This window comes from Cryptococcus depauperatus, chromosome 4 (assembly GCF_001720195.1).
Source record: "Cryptococcus depauperatus CBS 7841 chromosome 4, complete sequence".
Taxonomy (NCBI): Eukaryota; Fungi; Basidiomycota; class Tremellomycetes; order Tremellales; family Cryptococcaceae; genus Cryptococcus; species Cryptococcus depauperatus.
Window position 1 is genome coordinate 1,977,596 of NC_089471.1, and position 25,180 is coordinate 2,002,775.

Sequence of the window (25,180 nt, forward strand, 5' to 3'; positions counted from 1 at the left end):
ATGGGATTCATAATATGCTGGATTACATACATCGTGATACTCATAATACTCTACAATGATTTCATCGGCTAATGTAAAAATTAAATTGTCGTTAAGATTCGTTTCAAAAAAGTCGTTCTAAACCCTCAAACCCCTTACACTACCAACACCAGCGCTGGAGTCCACTGATGTCTTGCTGCCTTTCGGAAGCGCGTTTTCTTTCCCTTGACCAATCTTGGCTTTTAACGGATTTTTTGCTCCAGCATTTCTCTGAAAGATGTTGAAGCTCTTTTGCTTAGAGACCCTTACATTCGACTTGACTAGAGGCAAACTCGTTTCGTTATTTCTATTCTCAACAAGAGCCAAAGGTTTGAATGCTCTTCTTGAGGCTTCAACTGACTGCTCTTTCTTGGCTGATAATCCTATTGGCGATTGAGGTATAGCCTTGTCTAGAGCTGCTTGTTTCTGTTTAAGGTCCTTTGCATTTTGCTGTCCCTCTGCATTATGTTTTCCCATTTCCTTTGCTATCCCCAACCTTTGCTTAGAGTATCGTGAGAATAGCGTCCTAGGCGGGGGCATGGCCGTATCTGATGGAGTATGTATGGTATCCGTGGATCGTTTTGAGTAGAGATTCTGAATTGGAAGGTGAGGTTCATGAACAAAAGACATGCCGTCACCATCGCCAGGATCAAAGATACGGTCAGAGATGGGTCCAGTGATGGGTCGAGGATGGGAGCGCGATAGTTGACTCTGTACTGCATGTGTCAAGTTTTGATCTGAAGAGGGATCAAAGGGTCCCAGGAAATCATCTGAAACATAGCTAGTGGTGTATCGAGCCGCAAATGAAGAAGTGGCTGCACTTGTAGTAGAAGTGTTCAATATTGATGCGCTACCTGTGTGACTTAAACACTCATCTCGATCTGTATGCAACGAGGGCGAGGAAGAAATAACAAAGTCTGTCCTAGTAGACGAGTTCGTCTCCATCATTCTCTCCATCTCTGCGACGACGCCATCATAAATGGAGTTTAGAGTGTTTGCAAGCGATACGTCGCCAATGAAGCTTTCCGTTTGCGTGACTTCATATCCATGCTCACTTTCTTGACTGCGGGAATGAACAGTTTTCCGAGTAGATTGGAAATCGGTCAATCTAGAGGAGTGATCAGTGCCTTCAAAAAATGGCGTGGATGAAGTCATAAAACTCTCAGTGGCATTGTGGCCCTCAGAACGCTCCGATACCCGAGAGAGGCCGCGTGTTTTCTGGGAGACATACGACGAAACGGGGGGAAGGTTGTTTCTCCTATGACGATTGACATTGAAGGAAGTTTGCCCAGTAATGTCATCAAACGATCTCCTCATTTCCTCTGTAAAATCCTGTTTCTTGACCGTTGGAAGTCCGAATGAAGCCTTGTGGTTCAGATGCGAGGCTTGGCAACCAGAGCTGGAGCTGTGTCTATTATGACTCTCAGGATTAATCCTACGAGGAGAACAAAATGAATCGGTAGAGGAGATAGAGCTGGGGCTGTTGCAGGCGCGCTTCCTGTAAAGAGACTTCTGAGGTGTAGATTGATCTTGGAAGGGAAAGTTGTGGAAGGATGGAACACCTTCAAAGCTATTGTTGCAGCATTCATTATAGTCTGACATGGGCTGATGATGGAGTGCCGCGAGAGTATCATTGTCTCGTCTCTCATCTCTGATGGTTGATGCAAAGGAAGATTCTAGTTCGTCCTTGCTTTTACTATCCACTTCAATAAAAGATACAGGGCTGTTGAAAGTTTAGCATATTCCTCTTCAGAGTCGGGAGACCACTAACGCTGGCAAAATATTCATATCCATCCCATCCAGCCTATCCCCACCTTCATCGTTACAGCGATTAGACGCTTCTCTCAGCTCTTGACGGAACGTTGGCAAGTTATTGGTCATTGAATGATGGGAAACTTCGCATCGTGTTGTCTGATGAACCTGGGCCACTGTATCTCCCCCAAAATCCTTTCTACTGACACCACGAATAGTTCCGACGGGTGAGGGGGCGATAACGGTCACGGTTGACCTGGATTCGTTAGGAAATAATGCCAGAGAGGCTGTGTTATAATGTTTTGCGTACTTGGATGGCTTTGATCCAATGTAATTATTCTTTAAACTCTTTTCGAATAGACGACTGGCCTTTTTGGCAAGGGTAGAGACAACACCACTCTGACGTTTTCCAAGTGTAGGTCTCTCAGATTTTGGGCAATTGTCGAGAACTCTCAGTGCGGGTACTGGCTTGAACATTTCTGCTGTTCGAGTGATAAAGCTGCCGCCTTCAAACGCATGACCATTTTCCAGCCAGACATCACCACTGTTTCTTACCAGAGTCTGCCTCATATCCTTCTCAGCTTCCAAGTCTCGCATGTAAAAGTCTTCATGGGGTCCATCAACTTTGGAAGCTAGTTTTCCCAGATACTTTGAGGCAGGCGTTGGACCAGTTTCGGCTAGCCAAAAACTGGCCAGAGAGGGCCTCTGGTGGACTGATCTCTGTCCGCCAAACTTGTGCTCACGCAAATCCATAGCGGAAGCCCGCCTTGGCTGAGAGCGTATCGGCCTTGAAGAGCCCGACATCTACTCTTGTAGGTTTCGAAAGCAAATTAGACGGGAAATCCTCGATAAAGCCTTATCTTGGTAAAAGAAAAATGAAAGTCCCAAAAGATAAACAATAAGAAACTGAGATAAGATAGAGAATAAAATTGTTGGAATCTGGCAAGAATAGGAGTGGTCCGAGTGTTTGGGAAAACAAAACAGGCATGTTTATGTTGTTTTTTTTTGTATCTATATTTATATTATATATTATATATTTATATTTTCCTTATTCATTTTGTTTGTTACAATCCTGCCAACTCATAGAAATTCCAATAGCAACCGCAAAGTCGACAATTGCAACTCTTCTCCAAGAGTTGTTGGTCTAGATATGCAGAGTGAGAGAGGCAGAGCACAGAGATACCATGGAATGCTTTGCCAGTTCTGCAAAAGTTGAGGTAGATTGGGTCGCAGAGGAGTACTGGTCTGAATGACGCAGCCAAGGTAGCCCTGTGAGTGGCTTTGACTGATCTTTGTATTTGCACTTATAACTGTCAAACCAGATGCACAAGTTACTTGCGAATGATTACTGAATCCTTGTCGAAGATTCACCAAAGAACTTGAGACAGCATCATCAAGGCTTGAAGGAATCAAGCGGCGATGAGCATCTTTGGCTGCGTTGGTAAAGTGTGGTTGGAGATGGTAAAGGAAGAAAGCAAGAAGGATTGAGTCAAAGTCATTACAAGAGACAAACGAGCTCACATTTGTGCAAGAGGAGGATGGTAGATGAAATTCCCTTGGAGTACTAGATGCTGGTCTGCTGCTGTTATGACCTTTGGTCTGCTCCAAGATTAACAGCCTGGCTATGGTATTGGTCAGGATATTCCTTGTAGTTATCTTGATTTGGCTGACACTTTATCAGAGCAAGTGGATCACTTCAAAAAATTGAGCCTGTTGAAAAACACTATTGGATTTCTTCAAGATATTTAACTCTTTTGACTTAAGAGTTTCTTCCCTTCTAGCTGCTTCATGGTTAGTGGAGTTGCATTAAGATTGCAATTCGATGTCTATAGACATCTTCAGATCTCGACAGCTTGCTGCTACGGTGAACCAAGTAGCAAATTGTTATATGAATCACCAATCTCGGCATTAACCACAGTGACTCATTTCATCATTCAGCTGTTCGAAAAGAAGTTGAAGAATTCAGTGACAATGATATAGATAGTTCATCTAATCTTGTGAACGCAAATCTACTTGAGAGGGTTGAAATCACTCGCAAGCTTCCTTGTATCAGTCCCTGCAACGGAAGGCCAGTAGTAACAAACCATGTGAGAAGGCCTTTCCAGTTTCGATGGAGTGTCTCCAGTCAATCAAATGTCTCAATTGTTGTGGGCGTTGCCGTAGCTGCTTTTGCCTTTAGCGGGATGATTCTATCAAAGTTGAAGGTAAGACCCAAAGAGTACGATGAAGGTCACAATTCATGCTGAAGATAGATGCACTGGCGGCTGTCCAAACTGTAGGAAGGGGTCGAGTGGAGCTGAGACCAAAAATAACAGTATGAAGAGTATTGGTCTTTTGGCTGGAATTGACGGAAAGAGGTACAGACTAGTGTCTGACTAGTTGGTTTGGTTCGATTTATTTACGAATACATAGTTTACAATATTCTAATGGCTTCCAAGGAGGACGACATGCAACATCACCATATGCATTAACCGAAAATATGATGAAAGACAAGAATCTTGGCGACTTGAAATCCAGTGTTACATTATCACTAAAAATACCTTACAGCGGTTATATGGATATGCCTTGCTCAAATACTCGTTCATTTACATTCTTCATAACTATGCAAGCATTAACATCAAAGGGTTTCTATTTGTTTTGCTCCTTTCTGACACAAGTACGACCCTTGGAGATCCTTGGCCTCTTCATTCTCCGTATTCAAAAGAATATGACAAAGCGAGGCTAGGATTCGAAAAGGTCCAAAAAAAAGTATAGAAATATTGTTTGAAATGACTCTTCGTAAATAATCCAAATGATTATCATATGAGAAGTATACTTGTTGTCTTTTTCAGAAACGGAGCGTGAATATATACTTGGATTTATCTTTAAACCAACATAAAACTGTCTCTAATTTCATTTGATGTCACCACCTTTCACGTGTCTTTTTTGATTTTGGATAGAAAATTGAAACTTGTTTTTATTCTTGGAGTCGATCAGTTTCTTGTTCGCGCCGGGCGGTTGGAATAATAAGAAAAGAGAGGAAAGAAAAGAAAGAAGGTGGCTGACTACAGATGAAACTTTTTGTGGGTGTATGCGATGCAATTGCGTAATGCGTTTACTGATATCCGCCTGCTTGGCCATACATTGGTCGAGCCTAACAACGCTCGTTAGCCGTGCCCCTATTATAACACGGAAAGGCGAACTTACGCCCGTTTGCTGCCCATAGTATAATCCTCCGCCTGGCTGTCCACTAATTCCTAAGCCTCCAAGGCTTGATTGCTGTTCAAAAGTTACTGAAGGTTGGCCCAAAACCGATCCCATTCGCATGCCGTTTTGTCCACTAAAAGGTAAATCGACACTCGGTGACGCAAACTATAAACGAGTCAGACTTCATTGTTGCAAACCCGACAAAAGCCAAGTAAACTCACGGGGTTGAAAGGGTCCGAACTAGGACTCATCATTGCTGCAGGACTCAACCTTCCTTGCCTAGCAACTGGCGTTCTAGGACTTCCTCTTATACCCTGGCTTAGAGGCATGTTTTGAGGGATCAATAGAGGTGACATGTTGCTTGCAGGAACAGGGAAGCCTCCACCACTCATGGGTTGATGGTAGGGGTAAAAGCCTTGACCATATGACTGGGCTCGAGGTTGAGGTGGGCTTTGCCAGTTGGGAGTCCCAGCACGGCCAAAGGGTGAATGACCCATATAACCTGCTGGCACGGGCAGGCCAACAGCTTCAAGCAAACCACGGTAAGGTGGCGTGCCTGAAGCCTTGATGTTGGGCAGTACTCGGCGGACTGCCTCAATCACCAGTTTCTTTTGATCATCTGGAATAGTGTTGACTGCAATTATTTTTCCAATAACTTGGTTACCATTATTGGCATCAGAAAGTATCTCTGTAAGAGTTTGATCGTTCGTAGAAGTAAAGATGGCATTGATGAGGTTAGTGCTTGCTACAGGCTCCGAAGTTTGAGTGATGACTTTGCAATTATCAGCTTCAATTCAATGTCATGCTCAATGAACGTACTTCGTAGGACAGTAAGTGAAGCAAGCTTGTGCGTACAGAGGTGTGCAATGTGTGGAACAAACCTGTTGGATAAAAGTCCATACCGTCCTGGAAGATTGGAAGAATCCACAAGCCAAGTCAAAAGAAGAGCTCCATTAGGATTGGTAGCCAGAGGAATTGAGTTGAGAATAATTCCAGTAGAGATACGTTTCTAAGGACAAATGTCAGAAGACCTTTCGTTAGACTTCAGTATTCCCAACCTTTTGATATAGACTGGTGTTTGGACTTTCAAGACAAGTCCTCATACATCTCGCTCCGAATCTATTTTGAGCAATATCCCACATTCTGTCGGTCATCGCATCAAAGACGTATCGATTGTACGGTTCTCCAAATTTGAGAGTGCCAGCGCAAACATAATTTCCTAACGAATCACACATTAGAGGAGGCGCGTAAGCCTGAAGGTTATGGATGACAATGGCACGTTCCTCATCTGTCGTACTGCATTCAATAATTTTCTGAGCAGCCCAAGTACCATTCTTGTGGATACCGATACTCGCTAGGTGAGGAGCAATACGCTCGAGCATGGCAATTCGCAACGCAGTAGAAGTGCGTTCAAAAAGTTTTTGAATTATAGTGTTGCCAATAAAGTCGCTCGAAAGATCGGCACAATCCTCCATAAGATCTTGCGTAATTTCATCAATCTCATCCTGTCTGCATTGACCTGAGTCAAGTTTTTTACGGATTTCCTTGAGTTTGCCAGTATCAAACCTCCTCATAAGTCGATCAGCAGGGGGAGGAATGGCAGTAAAGTAAGTCATGGGAGGACGTGAATCTGTGCTTATCAGCTATATGTCTTACACAATGAAATATGACTGACCTGCAGCGGCCTTGACATCTCCATCTTCTTCACTGCTACTTAATACTTGCATAATCAACTGTTGGTCCGAGACAATGCCGTCGTCTCCAGCTAATCCTTTTTCTATTACTTGCTCATGCACACCCTGTTTGACCAGCTCCACTACGAGAGGGCTCCGGTAGTTTTCCAAGCCCCCGCCCTCAGCCGACATTTGTTGTTCTGTCGAAACAGAGGCAGCGCCTCGCACAGTATTTAGCGCATCACCAAGTCGGCTTGGAGAGTCATTGGGCGAATTAGAAGTAGTGTTGAAGCCGCCATGAGCAGTTGACAAGGTCGGTGAGCGAGTTGGGACACGTGCGAAACCAATCTTAATAGCACCAACGTCGGATCCAAGGATGTCCCGTCCGTTCAAAGCATTGCGAGCAGAGACAGCAGAGTCTAATCTTTCAAAGTTGACAAATCCACAACATTTATTCTGGAGAACACGAGAAGACTCAACAGGTCCGAAAGGGCTGAAGATTTGGAGAAGCGTACTAGCAGAAGTGGTGCTAGGGATACTACCGATCCACAAGGCTCGAGTAGGCAATGTACTCTGCTGTTCGTTGGTGTCGGGCGATGAAGACGGGTTTGTGATAGTGGGAGGAGGTACTGTCACCGCAATGCCAGATCCAGATGGGATAGCTGTCGGGATCGCAGCAGCAGGAACTGGAGTCGGGGCAGCGGAAGAAGGCGTATCGTTGGTGAAAACGAGACCGGGGGGCGTGGGTGCCACAGTGCTGAGCGATGGGCCGTTTGGGGCTGAATCGATCTTTCCAAACCCGATGCGAACTGGGGCGGTTTCTGAGAGTGCAGCAACATGCCCTCCAAGTCGGTTGAGCACGTCATCACGGGCGCGGATAGCGTCGACCTTGTCCATAAAATTGACGAAGGCACAAGTCTGTCTACAATCAGCCTAGCGTTTTTAAATCCTCGATTCAGTACGCTACCTTTTCTGGAAGCATTCGTACGCTTTCGATAGCACCATAAGGCGAGAAAACAGCCAACAATGCACTACTAGTGGCGTTCACATCTAAATTTCCAATCCACAAACTCCTAGTAGGAACCTGAGGTGTGGAAGAACCCTTGTCTTCCGGTGTCCCAGTTCGACTAGTATAAGAAGAGATGGAATGCCTACCTCCGCGACTTGTCTCTCTTGACCGGTATCCATAACCATATCCACCAAAGATAGCCAACTCACTCTGAACAGGCGATTGGGGAATACTGCTAAGATAACTCGTTGAGCGGTTGAGCCCTCCTCTACGCTGCGGCTGATCGAGAGAACCAATGGTACTCGCCCGTTGGCGAGAGCTATCCTTGAACAAGCTCGGAAGGGCATAGAGGTTGGGCAGCTGACCATTAGACATGTACAGAGGGTCGTACATGCCCAGATTCTCAATCGCCCGCGCCAATACGTCCTCATGGGTAGGATCATCATAAGGACTCCCTTCTCGACTTGAGGAATTCGTAGACGTGATGCTGGGCCGGAACGGCCTGATAAAATTGGAAACCGTACTCGCTCTTAAACGGCTCGCAGGACCGGCAGATGCAATGGCCCGCTGGGTCTGGTGTTGCAGCTCAGACATGCTTGCTGGAGGGAGGTCGGAGTCTTCAGCAAGTCCAAGGTAGCCGAGTGTCGAGAAATTAAGATCGGTCGCTGAACTATTGGCAGAGCCTGAAAGGGAGGTATACACAGACAATTCGTCGTCCTCGCTCGCCTGTATACGCTGACCCAGAGGGCTCCGAGCAGGGGTCGTCGCCGCAGTCGTTAAGCCAGGATTGGACAGCCAGGCGTTGCTAAACGGACTATGACCGAAAGCATCTCCGAGCCCAGCGCCAGGCAGCGTGAGCGAGCCAGACCGCAGACGATTCGGAGCAGGAGTCTCCAAGTTGGCTGCGGAGGAAGCGGTATGTCTGAGCGTGGGTCGCGCATTCGAATTATAATTATGGGGATTGGCCGGCGAGAGCGCAGATGTACGGGCAAAATTTGCAGCTTTAGGTGTCGAGGACATAACGGTTGAGGCACTCGTTGGTGATTCAACATCTGTAGATGACGGAGTGTACCGAGCGGCAGCTTCATGCAGATTTGAAGGCATGGTCCTATATGTCATCAAAAGTGCTCCACAGTCAGCCACATAGACTTCCTTTCGCAGTAGTGGGGCTGCCACAAACTCACCCAGCCCGAGCTCTACGGTAACCAGCCGTTACGCTGTTGGCAGAATTATCGGTAGCATCAGCATTGTCTCCATCGACCAGTGGTTGAAGAGTAGCAACGCCCATTTCGTCTCCCATCGTTTCTCTCGCACTACTCCAAAATCAGCCCGACCACGAAGCGACGAGCCATACTTACCGCCAAGCATAGGCAGCACTCGGTGCAGGAGGTGGAGTTCTTCCTTCTTGTTGCTGCAACGCACTTTTTTCTGGCGACAAGCTTGAACGTGGAGCGTGCGAGTGAGCCGAGATGGGAATCGTCGAAGACATGATGTGAAAGTGAAAACGTCAAAATTCACTTGCTGCGAGACCTGTGAGCTAGGAATGTGCTGCTACGCAGAGAAAACTGCTACTACAAGAAGACGACAATGGGGAAAAAAAGGAAAGGTGGATGTACCCAGTTGTGTGCTGCAGTCAAGCCATACGGCGTCGTCTCCAGGCGAGATGGGAAGAGCGTGTGATCAGCCAAGAGTCTCTTCCAAAGTAACCAGCTTGAAAGAGTATAGCGAGATGGAAATGTAAAAGAGAAAAGAGATACAAATGATGACGAGGATATGTCTATTCGGTTTCCCTCTGGGGCAGTGCGTCAGTTTCACTTTTTGCTCTCATCAAATTAGGTGTCTAAAAGATTCTTTTTTTCTCTTTTATATATATACAACCTTGCTTTTACGTCTACTTTTCTCCTCTCTCCTCTCTGCCTCACTTTCTTTCCTGTCTCTCTCGCTGGCTCTCACTGTCATCTCTCTCATTCTCCTCGTCTCCTAGACCTCCAACGCCCTACTAACGATACATTGACAGCAAGATGCTTTTGATTACGTAATTGATATGAGTTGCTGACGTGGCATTACCCAAATGGTAACTTTTTCGACTTTTGTCTCTTTGATCTTGCTTTACATTTCATTCTTTATCTTCATCTACTTATCTATGCAAGGTCGACATCCACGCGTATAATTTTTTGCTGCTTGCAACGTCCTGGAAGGCGCATCCTTGTCCCGCTCGCCGCGCCAAACGCAGTCCTCAACAGCGAGAGGCAAGCAACACCTGGTCTAGCCGCACAGGATGTTTTTCCTGGTTGGTATTAGCCCCTCTTTACTCGCGCGAACGCATCGTCATTCGCGCTAACAATGGGTATCGACATTTGTTCCGCTGTGGATGTATCGCTCGCCGTCTTTTTCCTAGCGAGAACTCACGCACACCATCTTACTCCACCCATCCTACTTTGGTGCTCAACTGGAAGAGTATCTCAGGCAAAAGCTGTATGAAGATGTGGAAGGGACATGTAGCGGTAAAAACGGGTATGTTGATTTGGTTTTGCAAAGCTTACAGAGATGCAGGTACATCATATCAGTCATCACCATCACAGATATAGGGGAGGCCAAAATTATCCCGTCCACGGGACAGGCAAGATTTAGGACGAGATATACGGCTATCGTGATGAAACCTTTCAAGGGTGAAGTGGTTGATGCCAAAGTTGTCAATGTCAATAAAGTGTGTCGACAGCGTCTTGTTGGACCGAGCTGACAGTAGTGTAGATGGGCTTTTTTGCAATGGTGGGACCATTACAGGTCTTTGTGTCTTGCCATGTGAGTATCATTCTAGATTGGCCTTCTTCTCCCTACTCGAATTTCGCATGTACTGCGAAGCATTAGGATGAGCTATCAGCATAGGGACAACAGATCTTTTAGAAATGTTGATTTATGCGGGACGATCTTGTAGTAATTGATCGATTGTTCACTGAATCGCAATCTTTCCGCAACTCTACCTGGTTTATCAAACTGGTTGCTAACAACTTAACGCGCGAGTAGCTCACCCATTCTGATATGAAATTCGATCCCAGCGTGTCTCCACCCTGTTTTCGCTCAAACGATGAGGTGATTCAAAAAGACACAAAGGTGAGGATACAGATTGTTGGATGTCGCGTAGAAGCAAACGATATGGTGGGTTTGTCGCGTTGCCGTTCCACATTCGTCGGCTCACAATGGATAGTTTGCGATTGGGACAATAAAAAAGGACTACCTTGGTCAAATACGGGATGACTAGGTGGTATAGAGGATACGGTTCAATCTAGGGTTTTGGAAAGTGAAGCGAGTCGAGAATAAGTACCAAGCTTTTTTGCACGACACATATACCCATTTCGTTATAAAAAAATTCAAACCATGCATGACTTGTACAACATCAACTGGATTTTCGTTATGCGGCATACCTACTGTTCAAGGAAGTCATCAGTCGATTACTTGGAGCCTTGGTCGGAATGTTTCCAGTTGGTTTCAAGTTACCTCCGTCTGGCTCGTAAAGGTAAGTCATTGCCATTCCAGGACCCTGCAGATGCTACATCAGTCGAGTCACAAACGATCGACCGACATACAATAGGAATCGCTTTCCTCTCCTTTGCAGGCTTTTCCTCATCCTCTTTTTTCACCTCTAGCATCGCATTCAGCTGGCCTACCATGACATAGTATATCCACGCCAGCAAACACCCCACCGCCAGTGCGCGGCTTACCAAGCTGACGCCTGTAATGGTGAGCAAGATTTTGAGATGGGTCAGACGAGTCGTCCACTTTTCACGCGTTTTCTTATACGCCTTCATCGCTTTCTTCGCCTTTTTCTGACGGGCATCCTCCTTGGCTTCCATCTCTTTGCGAAGCTGACCCTTGGCAGCCGGCGTCTCCGTTTGGTTGTAATGCCCACTATCGCATGCAACGTCAGCAGAGCAAACACCACTACACATACACATGAGCCGCATTTCCAGCTTCCCACCACAACTCTTTCCCGCCGCCGCCTGCAAGACCCAACGGGAACGGAAACAGCCTCGGCTTCCCATCCCGCGTCGTCAAAAAGTGACTCGGATGAGCACTCTGATGCTCCCAATCGTCCGCCTTTTTCTTGATCTTTGACTTGATCAACGGATCATACTCTGTCGTCTCCTCAACGTGAGCCTTTTTCAGCGACTCTTTGTGAGAATCCAGCCAATGCTGAATCACATGGTGACAGACCACGAAGAGAATCAGCAAGATGGAGAGACGGGTAAGAGGACCGGCAAAGGGACGAAGAGCCGGAGAGGGAACATTCGTTAACAGAATCGAAAGAGCACAGAGAAAGAAGACAAAGATGTGGAAAGGGGTGAGGGTGAGATTGTTCTTTGACTTGAGCGGGTCTTCAAACAGAAAAACGTCAGACATGTTTGCCGTCGATAAGAGATTAGATTAGCCATCTTTGTATGCCACAAACACTCCCAAGGGATAAAAGGATGCTGGTGAAACCTGTCCAGGGGATGGTGTGTGGCGAGTTTCCGAGTTTCAGCATTCCTGCCAGAAATAAAACCGCCGCTCGTCCATTTCTTTTCTGTGCATATCACCATGGTAAGTGACGGCGGGTGGCAACGAGAGAAGTAGACGAGACTGACTCACCACTGACTGGCAGCACTCGACGCTGAAGCAAACCAGCCGATAGAGCTGCAACACGAGTCGAGAAAGAAAAGAAGAAGAGAAATGGATTCAATTCATTTGCGCCGTCCCAACGCAAAGAAACTCTTGCTGGCGATCCCTGCACCATCGCCGGCAAGGAGCAAGCCCTCAGGCGGACATCGCCGCCCGTCGCTGTTGAGCCTGATAACGCTGCCGCCGAGCGCAGCCGATAGGACACCCACCACAGCGCATCCATCTGCCGAATCATTCAACACGTCGTACTCGTCCGCCTCAACGACGCCGTCGACGGCAACAACGTTTCCGATCGCCAAGACGCTTGCCGTGCGCACCGAGACGCCGTACGAGGACGGTCCGGTCGAGGTGCTGCCAGGCGTCTGGCTCGGCGCAGAAGAGTCGTTGTGGCAGTGGGACGTCTGGGCCAGAGACAAGTCCCGGGTCCGTATCGTGAATGTCGCCCAGGAGGTGGACGACCCGTTTGAGCGGACGAGCGAGTTCTGGTCGAGGACAGAGAGCGTCAAGCTGCGTACTTATCCCTCGTCCGAGGCAAGGCCAGAGGTCGAGTATTGCCATGTGCGTTGGTCGCATGGAGAGCTGGGACTGGCAGAGCTGCCAAGAGACGCAACGTTGAGGCTGGGAAAGGGCAGGCCAGGCGAAAAGGTATGGAGGTTCTGGGATGCGATCGTATGGATGGAGCAAGGGAGAGAGCGTCAAGAGCCAGTGTTGATACAGTGAGTGAGAGGTGGAATGCTTCTCGCTGACGGACGTAGTTGCCAGTGTGGTGTGTCGAGGTCGGCGACGCTGGCAATCGCCTATACGATGGCGCTCGCTGCTGCCGGTAGGCTGCCGAGGTTGCTGGGACATATCAAGACGATGCAAGATGCGTATGACTTTGTAAAGGAGAAGTCTGGCTGGATAGGGCCAAACCATTCGCAAGTCTTTGTCTCTCGGACCGGCAGCGTATACTAATACGGAGCAGGCTGGTGTTTCAGCTGGTTGATTTCGCTCGGAATCTTACATTGCTGCTGTCGGCACATTACTTGGACTCGCCGGGTTGTGTGGTGGATACATCGTTTCCTACCGTTGCACAAGTCGAAATCAGCGATACGGAATGGGCACGCCGTCGGCACGAGTTTGATGTAGAGACCGAGTCGGCCTTGTTGTCAAACGCATTGTCTTTATCAGAGGGTGAGATGAGCGAAGGCGGAGAGAGTGGGAGTGAAGGTTGTATGAGTCCAGAGGAAGCTGGTATTGAGGCGAGAAGGTTGGACGAAGCCATGTTTGCGAGACGAGCCTTGAGAGAGGTGGTATAGGGAGAAGGACGCTGGCGCTTTTCCGTCTTTTGAATGTCTAGAAGTGTTTACAGATTGTGTTGAGATTTTGGGTTGTTGTAAGAGGTACAGAGTGTACGACTGGAATGACAAGTCTCTAGGGAGTCAAGGACAGATGGACGATAAGTAATGGAATAATAGACATGCAACTTGAAGGATTGGGTGTTTTCTTTTGAAGCATAGACGGCAATTCATCTCTACGATGGACAGGCCATACTATTACCCACAACCTGTACCCAACGCCATATCTTTGCGGCTGACAATAAAATCTAAACCTATGAACCCAGCTACTCGATTCGTACGCCGCCATACGTTCCACCGGGTAAGGCTTGTCTCGTTTGATGTGCATGCTGGAGATGTTGGCCATCCATCTAGCAGCTCCGTATGATGACAGAAAAAATGCAGACTTTTGTGTTGAGATTGAATAAAAGTGAAAAAGTTGAAACGGAAAAGATGCTTTGCAATATTCTTGGGAAACTGACTATCATAATAATGTATGAGGGAGATGAGAAGGGTCTGTTAACCAGTTGCCCCTCTTCTGAATGTATGGCATCATGTATGGAAACGTTATACACTAGGACATATAGCAATGAAGAGAATAGAAACCAATGAGAAACGTCCCCAGAACTTCACAATGCGCGAAAGCTCAAAATGCCTGATATCTGATCCAATAAAAAATGATTGAGAAAATGAGAGCGCAAAATTAAGCTGAAAAGATATATACAAATCAAGAGCTGAAAAAGTGAGGGATGTAACCGAAAAAGTCGGGTTCTGCCTCTTCATGCGTAAAGGAGCATTGGACCGAGGACTGGCTCTACTGACCGCCAAAGTTGAAACCACCCTGAGGAGCGGCAACATCAGACTGGAAGGCGTACTGGCCAGAGGCATCGACAGCGGGCGCAGCAGCGTCGGCTTCTTCTTCCTCATCATCAGGGAAGAACTCTGCGGATACATAAGCCATAAACATACTTGTGTCAGAAACAAGCACTCACTGTCCATCATGTAGAAGCATTTCTTGTAAATCTCGAGGTTTTCATGGTGCTGCAGGTTGTGAATGGCGACCATTCCACCAGCTTCCTCAATGTATTGTGCATATTTGTTGACGCTGCCAGGTCCAGCAGCCTCCTTGTCGAGTTCGCCAACCTTCAAAATGTTTTCAAGGCCATCAAGAGCTACTTGGATGATCTTGTTGTCCATAGATGTCAAGAGATCGCACATGGGCTTAATACACCCTTGGCTGACGAGATATCGAATCTGATCAGGCTGCTGGAGACCGCCAGAAGTCGCATTGGAGATGGCCCAGCAGGCTTCCTTCTTGGTCTTGAAATCAGCATTGGCAAGAATGTTGATAAGTGGGGGAACAATGTTGGCATCAATAATGGCTTGGATCTGCATAGGGGAGCCAGCGGTAATGTTTGAAATAGTCCAGCAAGATTCCTTCCTAATACCTTCCTTGGGCGAAGACAGTAAGCTCAGAAGAGCAGGGAGTGCTCCTGAAGAGATAATAACCTGCGTCTGAAGGTCATCGCCGGTAACAATGTTGCCGACAGATCGAAGAGCAGGAGTTTGAACAGCAGTGGATGAGTGCCTGTATTGTGTCAGAAGACTCCAAAATGGGTAGCCAGGTTCCCTTACATGAGAAGGTCAACCAGTCGCCTGCAGACACCACTCTCAATGACAGCTTGAATCTTGTCATTAGACCCATCAGAAAGGTAAGAAATAGCCCAGCAAGCGTCAATCAGAACCTCGTCATCTAGAGAGTATATAAGTTTTGTCAAAACGTTGAGAGCAGGAGAAATCTAAAAGACACATAAACGCATGCCCAAAAAGTAAAGAATAAGGACAGACAAGATTCCAGTCAGGTTGGGGGTTCTTGCCTCGACAAAAGTTGCTCAATGTCCAAGTAGCGTTCCTGATCATGGAAAGCTTGTGGTTCTCATTGAGCAAGCTGAGAAGGGGTTGAAGAGCGCCAGAGTTGAGAACATGGTCTCGGCATTTAGGAGAGTCACCGGCAATGTTACCAAGAGCCCACACACTAGACACAGGGGTTAAGAATTGATTCCAGCATTTCAGGCACTTACGCTTGTTCTCGAACATCGAGAACTGGAGAAGCTAGGAGGTTGATAAAGTGAGGAACCGCTCCAGCGGCAATGACAACCTGAGTATGTTCAGAAGTGCCAGAAGCAATGTCTATATGTTTGTTTAGCTTTTCAAAAAATCGAAAAATCAAAAAATTTACTAGTCAAAGCCCATGCAGCTTCAAACTATGGATATATAAGCTCAATATCTGAGACATGTAATAAAAGAACAAACCTGAAGCATAGAGTTATTGCTTGACAAAAATTCGACAAATCGTGGGACAACACCACACTGAATGACCTTGTCGATGGGAGGATTTTTCTCTTTTGAAAGAAGCCTATCAACTGTCAGACCAAAAACACAACAACGTCTCATCTAAGCAGACTCTCATGTATTCATTGAGACTTGGAACGCTATGGAAACTTACTTTCTAAACTTCATAGTAGCATCTAGTTGAGCCTCAGCATCCTCACTGTAGACAGCCTGGAGCATTTGAGGAAGAATCTCTCCAAGGGCAGTAGAGTCCATGGCAACCTCATCATCAGACTCAATGCCTTCATCGGCAATAAGGGTCTGAAGATTTCGTCGTTTGGCGAGGTTTTCTTCCCGCTATAATCATCAAGATAATCAGCGTGTCAAGTAATTATAAAAGTGGGTGGTATGGCCAAAAAAGTAAAATGTAAATTGTATCACTAACCTTTTGGCGACGAATTTCAACTTGCTGCTCTTCCCTTCGTCGTCGAAGCTATATAAATATGCAGTAGTCAGCCGCCACCCAGATAAGGTCGAAATGTTTTCCGTCGGGTGGCCAAGTCATACCTCTTGGGCTGAGAACTGGCTCTTTCCCTTGAAGTTACTCCGCCTATGGTCAAGATTCCTTGCTTCCATTGTGGGCTTTTTTGTGGGCGTCAAAATTGAGATGAAAATGCAAAAAGAAGAACAAATATAACTCAAATCAATTGATCTTTTTTTTTTTCTCTTCTTTAATCTGCGGGGAGTTTACAGAAGAGGCGCGTGCACAACGGTTTACAATGTAATATGAGGGGAAGATATAAAGAATTTAGATTATGTAAGCAGACGTCATTGAATATCATTACAAAACATAATGAATTGACTTTTCTTTATTTTATCTTTGAATTGGTGAGCAAGATGGGAAAACATCATTCAAGCTCATTTTCACCACGGAGAAGTGACCGGGAGAAGCATCGCTCAAGCCATGACACTCGGGAACACAACACGCATCATAAACATGGAAGGGATCACAAGGATAGAGATGAAACTGAAGAAGAACGTAAGGAGAGAAAGCGGCTAAAGAAGGAAAGGAAAAGTCATAAGAGTATGGACGAAGAGCTGCGTGTTATTGATGATGATCCAAGCATGTGGATAGAAAAGAGCATTGATGGTGTGGTGCGTTTCTTTTACATTGTATAGATGTGGCATTGATGGATTAGATAGGAAGCTACAGCGAATATTCCAACTTCAGATTCACTGCCACTTAAATCTAATCCTTCTTCTAAAAACAATGCGCCTTTACCAAAGCAAATCAGCGCTTCCACAGTTAGCCAAGAAAGAGAGTCATGGATGCTCGAACCAGTTACCTCTTCGTCTACTTTACCTAAACCGACCAACGATGCTCCTCGCAGTGCGGACCTTAATGAGTCTATAGGAGGCTATCAGAAACAGAAAAGGGAAGATTCCAATGGTAGAGACTTTTTTGAGAGTCTTGGAACAGAATATAAGAGCAAGGATCCGAAAGATGACATGCCAGATCCCACAAATGTATGTAACTCTGACAAACCGTTCTGGTAGAATCCTTAACCAAGGAATCAATATTTCTAGCTTGTAATTGACAAACGATTCGAACTAAACAAACAGCTTCTTGAAGGCAAATCTGTTGACGAATATGAAGTAAAGGAGAAGAGAACAGAATTGGGTGGCCCTGGATATCAATGGCGCATGATGAAGCTCAAACGCTTGTACGAGCAGGCTGAGGAACAGTCTCGACCAGTTGAAGAGGTGGCTTTGGAACGCTACGGATCCCTTGTGGACTTCAATGAAGCTCTTGAAGAGAGACGCTTCCTGGATCAAAAAGAAGAAAGGCGAAGATCTCGTGGCGGTCGCTCACAAAATGAGCCTATCTCTCGCACTTCTACCAATAAGACACCAGATCCAGGACGAAAATTTATGTTTTCCAACCCCGACTCCGATGGGAAATATGGCGCTAACTCTCGACCAGGGTCGAGAGCAGGTTTCAGAAAGCCGGGAGAAGATCGGAACGATGCATCGGGAGGACGCGTTGAAGGTCTCAGAAGAGAAGGAAGCGGATATGGGACGCCTAATACTAGGCCTGGTCAAAGTGGCGTACAGGGCATGAAGATGGGTACACCTATTCCAAGCGTATTCACACCCACTGCGCTTCTACGCTCTTCTAGTGGCCCACTTGGCTCCTCGCCAGCTTCCGCCTCCGACACTGTGAACCCCACTTTTTCAAAACCACCTCTTTCTACTGCGGACTTGAACAAACTTCAGGCCAAAGTCTTGAGAGCAAAGCTTATGGATGATCCTAATGCCGATGCTTTGGAGAAAGAGTACGAATTTGAGCGGGAACGATCAGAACGGGCGGCAGGAACAGCTGGAGGTCTTTGGGCTGGTAACGATGAAGGTATACAAGGACCTCTAGGTAGAGTAGACGAGAAGGGCAATCGCGTCGAAGTACAGGTGCTCCCTACACTCGACGCTCGAGGTAGATTGTACGACGTTGGCACAGGTCAGAACGACATTCCTCAATTACCTGGCAACCGTCGTAAAAACCCCAACAAATTTGAGACACGCGATTCTCAAGGCAATCTCTTGCGTTACAACGCGGATGATGATGATCAGTCCCTTGGCGAACTTGTCCGACAAGAAAGATTCGGAGCAGGATCAAAGGATCAGAAGAATATTGATGCAGAAATGGCCAGAGCGATTGCTACTGATGGAGGATTTCAGGATAATTTGGATTATCTAGATGATAATGTGGAGAAAATAGCAAGGAAGAAGATGAAGACAGATGCGATGAAGAGAGCCTTTGCTATCAATGGTAATCCTTTCATTACTTTTGCCGTTCCTAGGCAGCACTAATCGCTACAGTGTAGACTATGCCCGTACGAAAAAGGCGCTTGATACATGCCAATTTTGTTATCAAGATGATCGTCCGCCCCAGACTGCTATTGTAGCCCTTGGCAGTCGCACCTATATGTGCTGTACCCAATTTGAGGAGCTCGTTCCCGGGCATTGTTTAATAGTACCTCTTCAACATCATTTGAGTATGCTAGAAATGGAAGATGACGATTGGGAAGAAGTTCGAGTGAGTGGCTTACATACTGAAAAAGCTTACTAACAAATGATTAGAATTTCATGAAATGCCTGATGCGTATGCACGCCAAAGACAACAAGGGCGTTATTTTCTTTGAAACCATTATATCATTCAAACACCAACGACACACATATATCGAAGCCATTCCCATCCCTGCTCATGTCTTTGCAGACCTGCCTGCTTACTTTCGCGAATCTATCATGTCCTCTGAAGGTGAATGGACACAGCACAAAAAGCTCATTGACTTTTCAACCAGGCCCGGTGGGTTCAGGAGGATGATGGTTCCAAACTTGCCATACTTCATGGTACAGTGGGACTATAAAGGAGAAAAAGGTTATGGGCATGTGATTGAAGGCGTGAGCGAAAGCGGGACAGGAGGCGGGGATGAAGGAGAGGGCGATGTTGCTGGAGCTGGAGCTGCTGAGAATGAGTTTCCGAGGTAAGCAAATTTCTATGGGAATTTTTCATTACGCGCATTGACAAGTGCTGCAGATACTTTGCCCAGGAGGTTATAGGTAACATTCTCGGTCTTGAGTCACGCAAATGGCGAAAGCCAAGAAGAATTGATCAATCTTTAAACAAAGAAAGAGCAAGAGTTCTTGGAACATTATTTCAGCCTTATAACTGGACTATTGGAAACACTGCATAGATACAAGCGTTTACGTCTTGAACAGAAATGAAGAATTTTGTACTGTGTATGTACAAACCTGACTTTGTTTCATACATAATCTTGGCCTCTGGAATCATTGATAACGCTCAAAGCGTAAGGAGAGAGTCTTGCTATTCACATTCAACTGACCCTGGCCAGCTGCCATCCAAGCATTCATTTGTGCTCCTCCTGTGATCTGCATCGTTGAGCTAAACGATTATATTCTTGAAAATGATAGGATTCAAAAGATGACGATGGTATCAAGTAATCTATGTTTCACCTAAAAGCAAGCCGACCAGCAACACTTGTAAGTGAAGTGACTATGAATAATTCAAGCATATCAGAGTATCACCAGGATGCGATTGTAGTCCCAAGTCAGTTGGAAAATTCAGAGTACTTCAGTATATTAAATCATATACAACTACCTCCACCCTTAAAGATCTTTTTCCATTCCCTGCAAGGGCTGCCAGCCTTGATTTAAATATTGTATATGGCACATCTCCATTCTGTGTTTTTGTGACATGCCAGCTCCGTGAAGTTCAGTTTGAATGTGTTGGGTGAAAGAGGCTGCATCTTGGCTACTACATGCAGATATATCTACACCAACATATATCTCCAATGTTACCAAAAGTACTTTCTCAGGACTCTGCTCCGTTCTGTAAGAGGTTTAATCTCAATTTGACTCCAAGACAAACCAGAAGGATGCATAGCGTATCAGTAAAAGTGAGAGAGATCCCCAAAAAGAAAACAACTTTAATTCTTTCAACAAATTAGACAGAAAAGCCTAACAAGCAAATAATCAACCACCTGACATTTATTCAAATGTAACGCGTCTATGTTCCACAACACGTTCGAGAGCTCCTACGCCAATCCATTGCCAAGTCTTCCAATGATCTCCTCCTAATTCTTTCTCAGTAGTTTGCACATTGCTGTCCTTCTCGACATTTTCCTCCACTCTCTTCCAGATTCTGGGTTTGTCTTTGTCGCCTAGCGATAGATCAGGAAAGGCTTGCACATAGGTAGGCCAGAGTTTGTCCCGAATATGATCTACTGGGGCCCAAGATCGTGGCGTAAGGACAGGGTCAACATGGTGCTGTGTTTCTAATGTCTGAAGATACATCATGCAAGCGGATGTCAGCTCATCTATGAGTCGAAACTCTGAGGAGCGGCGATTGAGGGTAGAACGAATGTAGGTTATCATAACAAGAACAGCAGCCGTTGCTTTTGCACAGTTTAGCTTCAAAGTTTCAATTGGTACACAATAACCAACTCACAGCCAAGTTGGCTCTTCCATCGAGCGAGCAGATTTTTTGCTTCCATCTTTGCACGGCAGGCAACTGTCATTTCAATTTTCACAGAGGCATAATATGTCTTATCATTCCTATAATTCACTATCAGCACGACGACTAAAATGAGTGATAAAAGGCTTACATAGGATCAATAGTGACAACCAAGTTCTCATGTTCAACCAAATCTTTGATAGCTCCCTCGAAGACCTCGTCAAATACTTCTGGGCTAAACTTTTCGTCCCTCTGTGCCGCAAACCTTTCCCTCAGGTGCTGCTCTTCTTCGCTATACTTTTCCACATTGCTCTTATCATCTGTAGAAATACCTTGACAAACAGCTTCACCTCGACGCTGAGCCAAAGAATATTCAATTGTTTTAGCCAGAGATCCTATAAGACGCTTTTTGACAGTGTCCGGGCGGCAAGTAGGTGGGAATGCACGAGGTCCTATTCCCGGAAGGCCATCTGCTACAGGCGAAAGGAATTGCAATGGATGCGGAGAGAGCAAATACTCTGACGCACACGCTATCACTTCTCCATTCATGCATGTAGCATGAATTGGACACGGTGTGCATTCTTGAGGAGATGGAAGGATCGGAAGAAGGGGAACTGCGGAGGCGTCGCACTTCAGCAGAGCTGCTTGTTCTATTTCTCCTGTTGCTTGAAGCTCGCCTCTTTCTTGAAAACATTTCAAAGATTCAGTGCGAGCAATTTGGCGGTTAACAGATATATCGTTGGTGTGGCTACCTGTATCACAAAAGCCAATACTAGCAGATTGCCCTTTGAAATGCGATACAAAGGTTAAAAGCAGAAAGAAAAGAACTGAAAGAGGCACGGTTATTCGAGGGCTTGGCACAATTTCTCCAACCTTGTCTTCTACTCGGTGTACTAAACCTTTTTCAACTGAAGGGGTTTCTTTGGAGGTGTATATTGTGATTTGTGTGCCCCCTTCATTAATAATTTGATGTTCTTGGTGCGGAACAGAAGAGAGCTGATTGAGCTTATCTTGAATCTTATGGTTGTGTTGTACAGCAGCTTCAAGATCAAACTCATAGTCGTTTGAGCCAGTTTGTAGAGCACGTTTGACTACAGATGGGGGGGTCTTGAGAGACTCTCGACTTGGAGCAACACGGCGCAGAATGCCTGGAGGAGTGACCGTAGACGCCGGTTCAGAAAAACGAGGCTTAGAAGCTTTAGGTTTTGTTGCGCTTGCGAGACCGGTTGAAGACTAGATTATCAATCAGTTCAAAATTACAACTCTGAAGAGAAAAACAAACTTTTCTTCTACGTCTATTCCTCTCAGCAGCTTCTTCACTTCCCGATTGGAAAGGATTGTAGTCTGAAAACCCACCGTCCTCTCCATTTGCTTTCTGTGGAGTCTTTTGAACCTTTTCTTTTTTAATTGCTTTCTTTGGAATGTCCCCTTCGCTTTCTTCCTTTACATGACTCATGCGGTTAATAGAAGATCCACTCTTACGTGTATTTCCTCGAGGCTTCTCGTTAGGAGACACTTTGGGGGTGTGAAGTTCGGTGTTAACCGCAGATGAACTTGAACCAACTGGAACAAGTAAGGGACCTGGCGTGACGGGCGAAACAGTTGCCCGCGTCCTGGGCCCCAGTTGTGGAGTTAGGCTCGTTCTGTATCTACCAGATTTGCGAGACATTGTAGAAGTAACGGCTTGAACATTGATAGGTTCGTCCTCAGTCTCTCCCTCGGTCCCTTGATCGACATTTTCGACTTGTATAATAGGCTGTATTGATTGCCGATGTTTGCGTGGTGTGAGCTCCACTGTGACATTTTTTCCTCGATTAGCTCGAGGTTTTTTAGCTGGACGCTGAGGCTCAGCTTCCACCTCTAAATCAGCTATCGGTTCTGGGACATCGATTGAGACAATGGTGGGTGTTTTGCTGGATTTCCGTGGACGTTTGGCGGGCACCGCAAGAGTCTCCTCGCCATTGCTTGACACGGCTATGATGCCCTTAGCTGAAGGCTTGATGGTAGCCATTGTTTCTCTTTGGGTCTACGGCCCTCGCATCAGTAAGACAAATTGTTGGTGGTAGCGTTGTCAACAATGTAAACATACAGCAGCTTGACTTTGAACATGTGCGACAAACTCGGCAATGAGCCCTACCTTGGTAATCCGCGACCCATAGCTCTTGCCATATGCCAGAAGGATGCTCCTACAAAAGTGTGAATGTCAGGCGGAGGCAGATGACGGAGAGAATGTGAACCTGCCGAAGTTGCGGAACCTGCCGACTGGACTTTAGTAAAAGTAGATAAACAAAAGACAGACTCACCCTTAAGGTTGAAGGATCAAATCCTTCCGCCAGGTATGTCTCTGGAGGCGGAACAGACATTGTTGGTGGTGTATAATTGTAAAAGATGAACGAAAAAAAAAATAAAGAAAGTAGAAAAATGATAAATAAATAAATAAACAATATTTGTTTTCAAGTGGCGTGTTTATGTGATGACGAAACCACGCGCGGCCAATATTTAACCCGGTGATTTCTTCACTTTATCCCATGTTTTCACGTGGTAATTTGATTCCGCTTCTCTTATGGCGCTTGAGCCCTCTACTGTGTGGTCCGTGCGCATTGGCTGAATATGGTTGACGTGTTGTTCTCCATTTTTATTTCTCTTTTGCATTTCATCTTTCTCTGGTTTTTGCCACCTTAACTCAAAACGCATCTCTACTGTCGACAAGTCACCAAAGATGGCCTCTCTCGTGTCCCCTCCTCCAGCAGACATCACGGCCTCCTCTTATGTTGGTTTTGATTGTGTGTGGCATTTTCTCTATGTAGGAACTCGGCTGACATGGGGCTCTCTTGTCGCTTGAACAATTCAGCCATCACCCGTCAGATTGAACACAAATTGTTGAAGCGTGGTTTTCAATTTAATGTCATGGTGGTCGGTGCGTTAGACATTTGACAATTTTGAATAAGACCTAATGTTTCGTATTTAGGCCAGACTGGTCTTGGAAAGTCGACACTCATCAACACGCTCTTTGCTTCTCATCTCATAGAATCCAAGGGTCGGTTTGAGCCTGATGTTGCGCCCAGGCAGACCACCGAAATTGTCGCCCAATCTCATGGTTAGCCTCTACAACTTGACGTAGGCGAAATGCTCATAATTTTGCAGTCATCACGGAGAACGGTGTTCGGCTCAAGCTAAATATCATTGACACCCCGGGCTATGGTGACAATGTTAATAACGAAGGCTGCTGGGACCCAATCGTTAAATACGTGCGCGTCTCTAAATACGGCTTTCTGTCATCGAAACTAACGCTCAAACATAGATTAAGGACCAGCACTCTGCCTACCTTCGGAAAGAGCTCACAGCCATGCGAGACAGATTCATCCCCGATACTCGTATTCATTGTTGTCTTTTCTTCATCAACCCCACTGGACACACCCTGAAGCCTGTTTGTCCTTGGCCAAAATACAAGTATCGACGCTGATTAACTCTGCAGATTGACATTGTGGTCTTGAAGAAGCTTGCTGAGGTGGTCAATGTTGTGCCCGTCATTGCCAAGTCTGACTCCTTGACACTTGAAGAACGAGCCTTTTTCAAGCAGAGAGTAAGCGCCCTTTGCACCTGTGACCTTCAACGAATTCACCTCTATCTATAGATTATGGCCGAATTACAATACAACCAAATCCGTATGTTCCCCTTCGACTCTGACGAACTCGACGAAGAAGAACTTGTTCTCAACGAGCGGGTTCGGGAAATGTTGCCCTTTGCAGTGGTTGGATCTGAAAGAAGCGTCGTTGTGGATGGAAAGACTGTCCGAGGAAGAAAAAATAAGTGGGGAGTTATCAATGTTGAAGACGAGAGACACTGCGAATTTGTCTATTTGAGGAACTTTTTAACTAGGTGTGTGATTTTGTGACCTTTCTGTCAAAACTAACCAACAAATTATTAAGAACTCACCTCCAAGATCTCATCGAAACAACAGCTCAAGTCCACTATGAGACTTTCAGATCCAAACAGCTCCTTGCGCTCAAGGAGTCTAGCGCTAAAGCCCAGCAGAACTCTGCAGCTGTCTAATTCAAATAACAACCTTACCATGCATTCTACGGATTACGAGAAAAGGTCATTTTTTGCTGGCAGTATATGAGCGAAACTTGGACAGCAGGGAAGTAAAAGGGATATATCTTGTTCTTTAACGCTTTTAATGATTCTCATGTGATATATCCATTTA

The 25,180-nt window shown here is 45.9% G+C and overlaps 9 protein-coding genes across 9 annotated transcripts; 4 read left to right on the plus strand and 5 right to left on the minus strand.

Moving 5' to 3' along the window:
• Nucleotides 1-117: 117 nt before the first annotated feature.
• L203_104087 (uncharacterized protein) lies at nt 118-2,574 on the minus strand (the record flags this gene model as incomplete). Its single annotated transcript, XM_066213475.1, has 2 exons — nt 118-1,741; nt 1,790-2,574. 2 exons carry the CDS (start codon nt 2,572-2,574, stop codon nt 118-120), a joined length of 2,409 nt encoding a protein of 802 aa, XP_066069572.1.
• A 2,290-nt stretch (nt 2,575-4,864) lies between these two features.
• On the minus strand, nt 4,865-9,127 carry L203_104088 (uncharacterized protein; the record flags this gene model as incomplete). Its single annotated transcript, XM_066213476.1, has 9 exons — nt 4,865-4,903; nt 4,957-5,121; nt 5,178-5,728; nt 5,776-5,965; nt 6,015-6,586; nt 6,632-7,547; nt 7,597-8,746; nt 8,823-8,951; nt 8,997-9,127. 9 exons carry the CDS (start codon nt 9,125-9,127, stop codon nt 4,865-4,867), a joined length of 3,843 nt encoding a protein of 1,280 aa, XP_066069573.1.
• Nucleotides 9,128-10,115: 988 nt separating this feature from the next.
• On the plus strand, nt 10,116-10,897 carry L203_104089 (DNA-directed RNA polymerase II subunit rpb7; the record flags this gene model as incomplete). Its single annotated transcript, XM_066213477.1, has 5 exons — nt 10,116-10,152; nt 10,206-10,345; nt 10,390-10,440; nt 10,663-10,794; nt 10,844-10,897. 5 exons carry the CDS (start codon nt 10,116-10,118, stop codon nt 10,895-10,897), a joined length of 414 nt encoding a protein of 137 aa, XP_066069574.1.
• A 150-nt stretch (nt 10,898-11,047) lies between these two features.
• Nucleotides 11,048-12,036, minus strand: L203_104090 (uncharacterized protein; the record flags this gene model as incomplete). Its single annotated transcript, XM_066213478.1, has 3 exons — nt 11,048-11,176; nt 11,223-11,544; nt 11,588-12,036. The coding sequence occupies 3 exons, from the start codon at nt 12,034-12,036 to the stop codon at nt 11,048-11,050; spliced, it is 900 nt and encodes a 299-aa protein (XP_066069575.1).
• Nucleotides 12,037-12,104: 68 nt separating this feature from the next.
• On the plus strand, nt 12,105-13,592 carry L203_104091 (uncharacterized protein; the record flags this gene model as incomplete). Its single annotated transcript, XM_066213479.1, has 4 exons — nt 12,105-12,216; nt 12,278-13,010; nt 13,071-13,211; nt 13,259-13,592. The coding sequence occupies 4 exons, from the start codon at nt 12,105-12,107 to the stop codon at nt 13,590-13,592; spliced, it is 1,320 nt and encodes a 439-aa protein (XP_066069576.1).
• Nucleotides 13,593-14,424: 832 nt separating this feature from the next.
• L203_104092 (uncharacterized protein) lies at nt 14,425-16,577 on the minus strand (the record flags this gene model as incomplete). Its single annotated transcript, XM_066213480.1, has 10 exons — nt 14,425-14,552; nt 14,603-15,198; nt 15,246-15,409; nt 15,459-15,645; nt 15,692-15,800; nt 15,850-15,874; nt 15,924-16,026; nt 16,117-16,298; nt 16,387-16,434; nt 16,509-16,577. The coding sequence occupies 10 exons, from the start codon at nt 16,575-16,577 to the stop codon at nt 14,425-14,427; spliced, it is 1,611 nt and encodes a 536-aa protein (XP_066069577.1).
• A 261-nt stretch (nt 16,578-16,838) lies between these two features.
• On the plus strand, nt 16,839-19,693 carry L203_104093 (uncharacterized protein; the record flags this gene model as incomplete). The annotated part of the gene is made up of 6 exons (XM_066213481.1): nt 16,839-17,096; nt 17,145-17,468; nt 17,529-18,768; nt 18,824-19,035; nt 19,080-19,483; nt 19,537-19,693. 6 exons carry the CDS (start codon nt 16,839-16,841, stop codon nt 19,691-19,693), a joined length of 2,595 nt encoding a protein of 864 aa, XP_066069578.1.
• Nucleotides 19,694-20,507: 814 nt separating this feature from the next.
• L203_104094 (uncharacterized protein) lies at nt 20,508-23,336 on the minus strand (the record flags this gene model as incomplete). Its single annotated transcript, XM_066213482.1, has 7 exons — nt 20,508-20,914; nt 20,968-21,074; nt 21,125-22,206; nt 22,256-22,999; nt 23,063-23,159; nt 23,215-23,228; nt 23,277-23,336. The coding sequence occupies 7 exons, from the start codon at nt 23,334-23,336 to the stop codon at nt 20,508-20,510; spliced, it is 2,511 nt and encodes an 836-aa protein (XP_066069579.1).
• Nucleotides 23,337-23,692: 356 nt separating this feature from the next.
• L203_104095 (uncharacterized protein) lies at nt 23,693-25,026 on the plus strand (the record flags this gene model as incomplete). The annotated part of the gene is made up of 8 exons (XM_066213483.1): nt 23,693-23,756; nt 23,825-23,890; nt 23,942-24,070; nt 24,118-24,221; nt 24,275-24,400; nt 24,449-24,556; nt 24,608-24,852; nt 24,903-25,026. The coding sequence occupies 8 exons, from the start codon at nt 23,693-23,695 to the stop codon at nt 25,024-25,026; spliced, it is 966 nt and encodes a 321-aa protein (XP_066069580.1).
• Between the last annotated feature and the right edge of the window lie 154 nt (nt 25,027-25,180).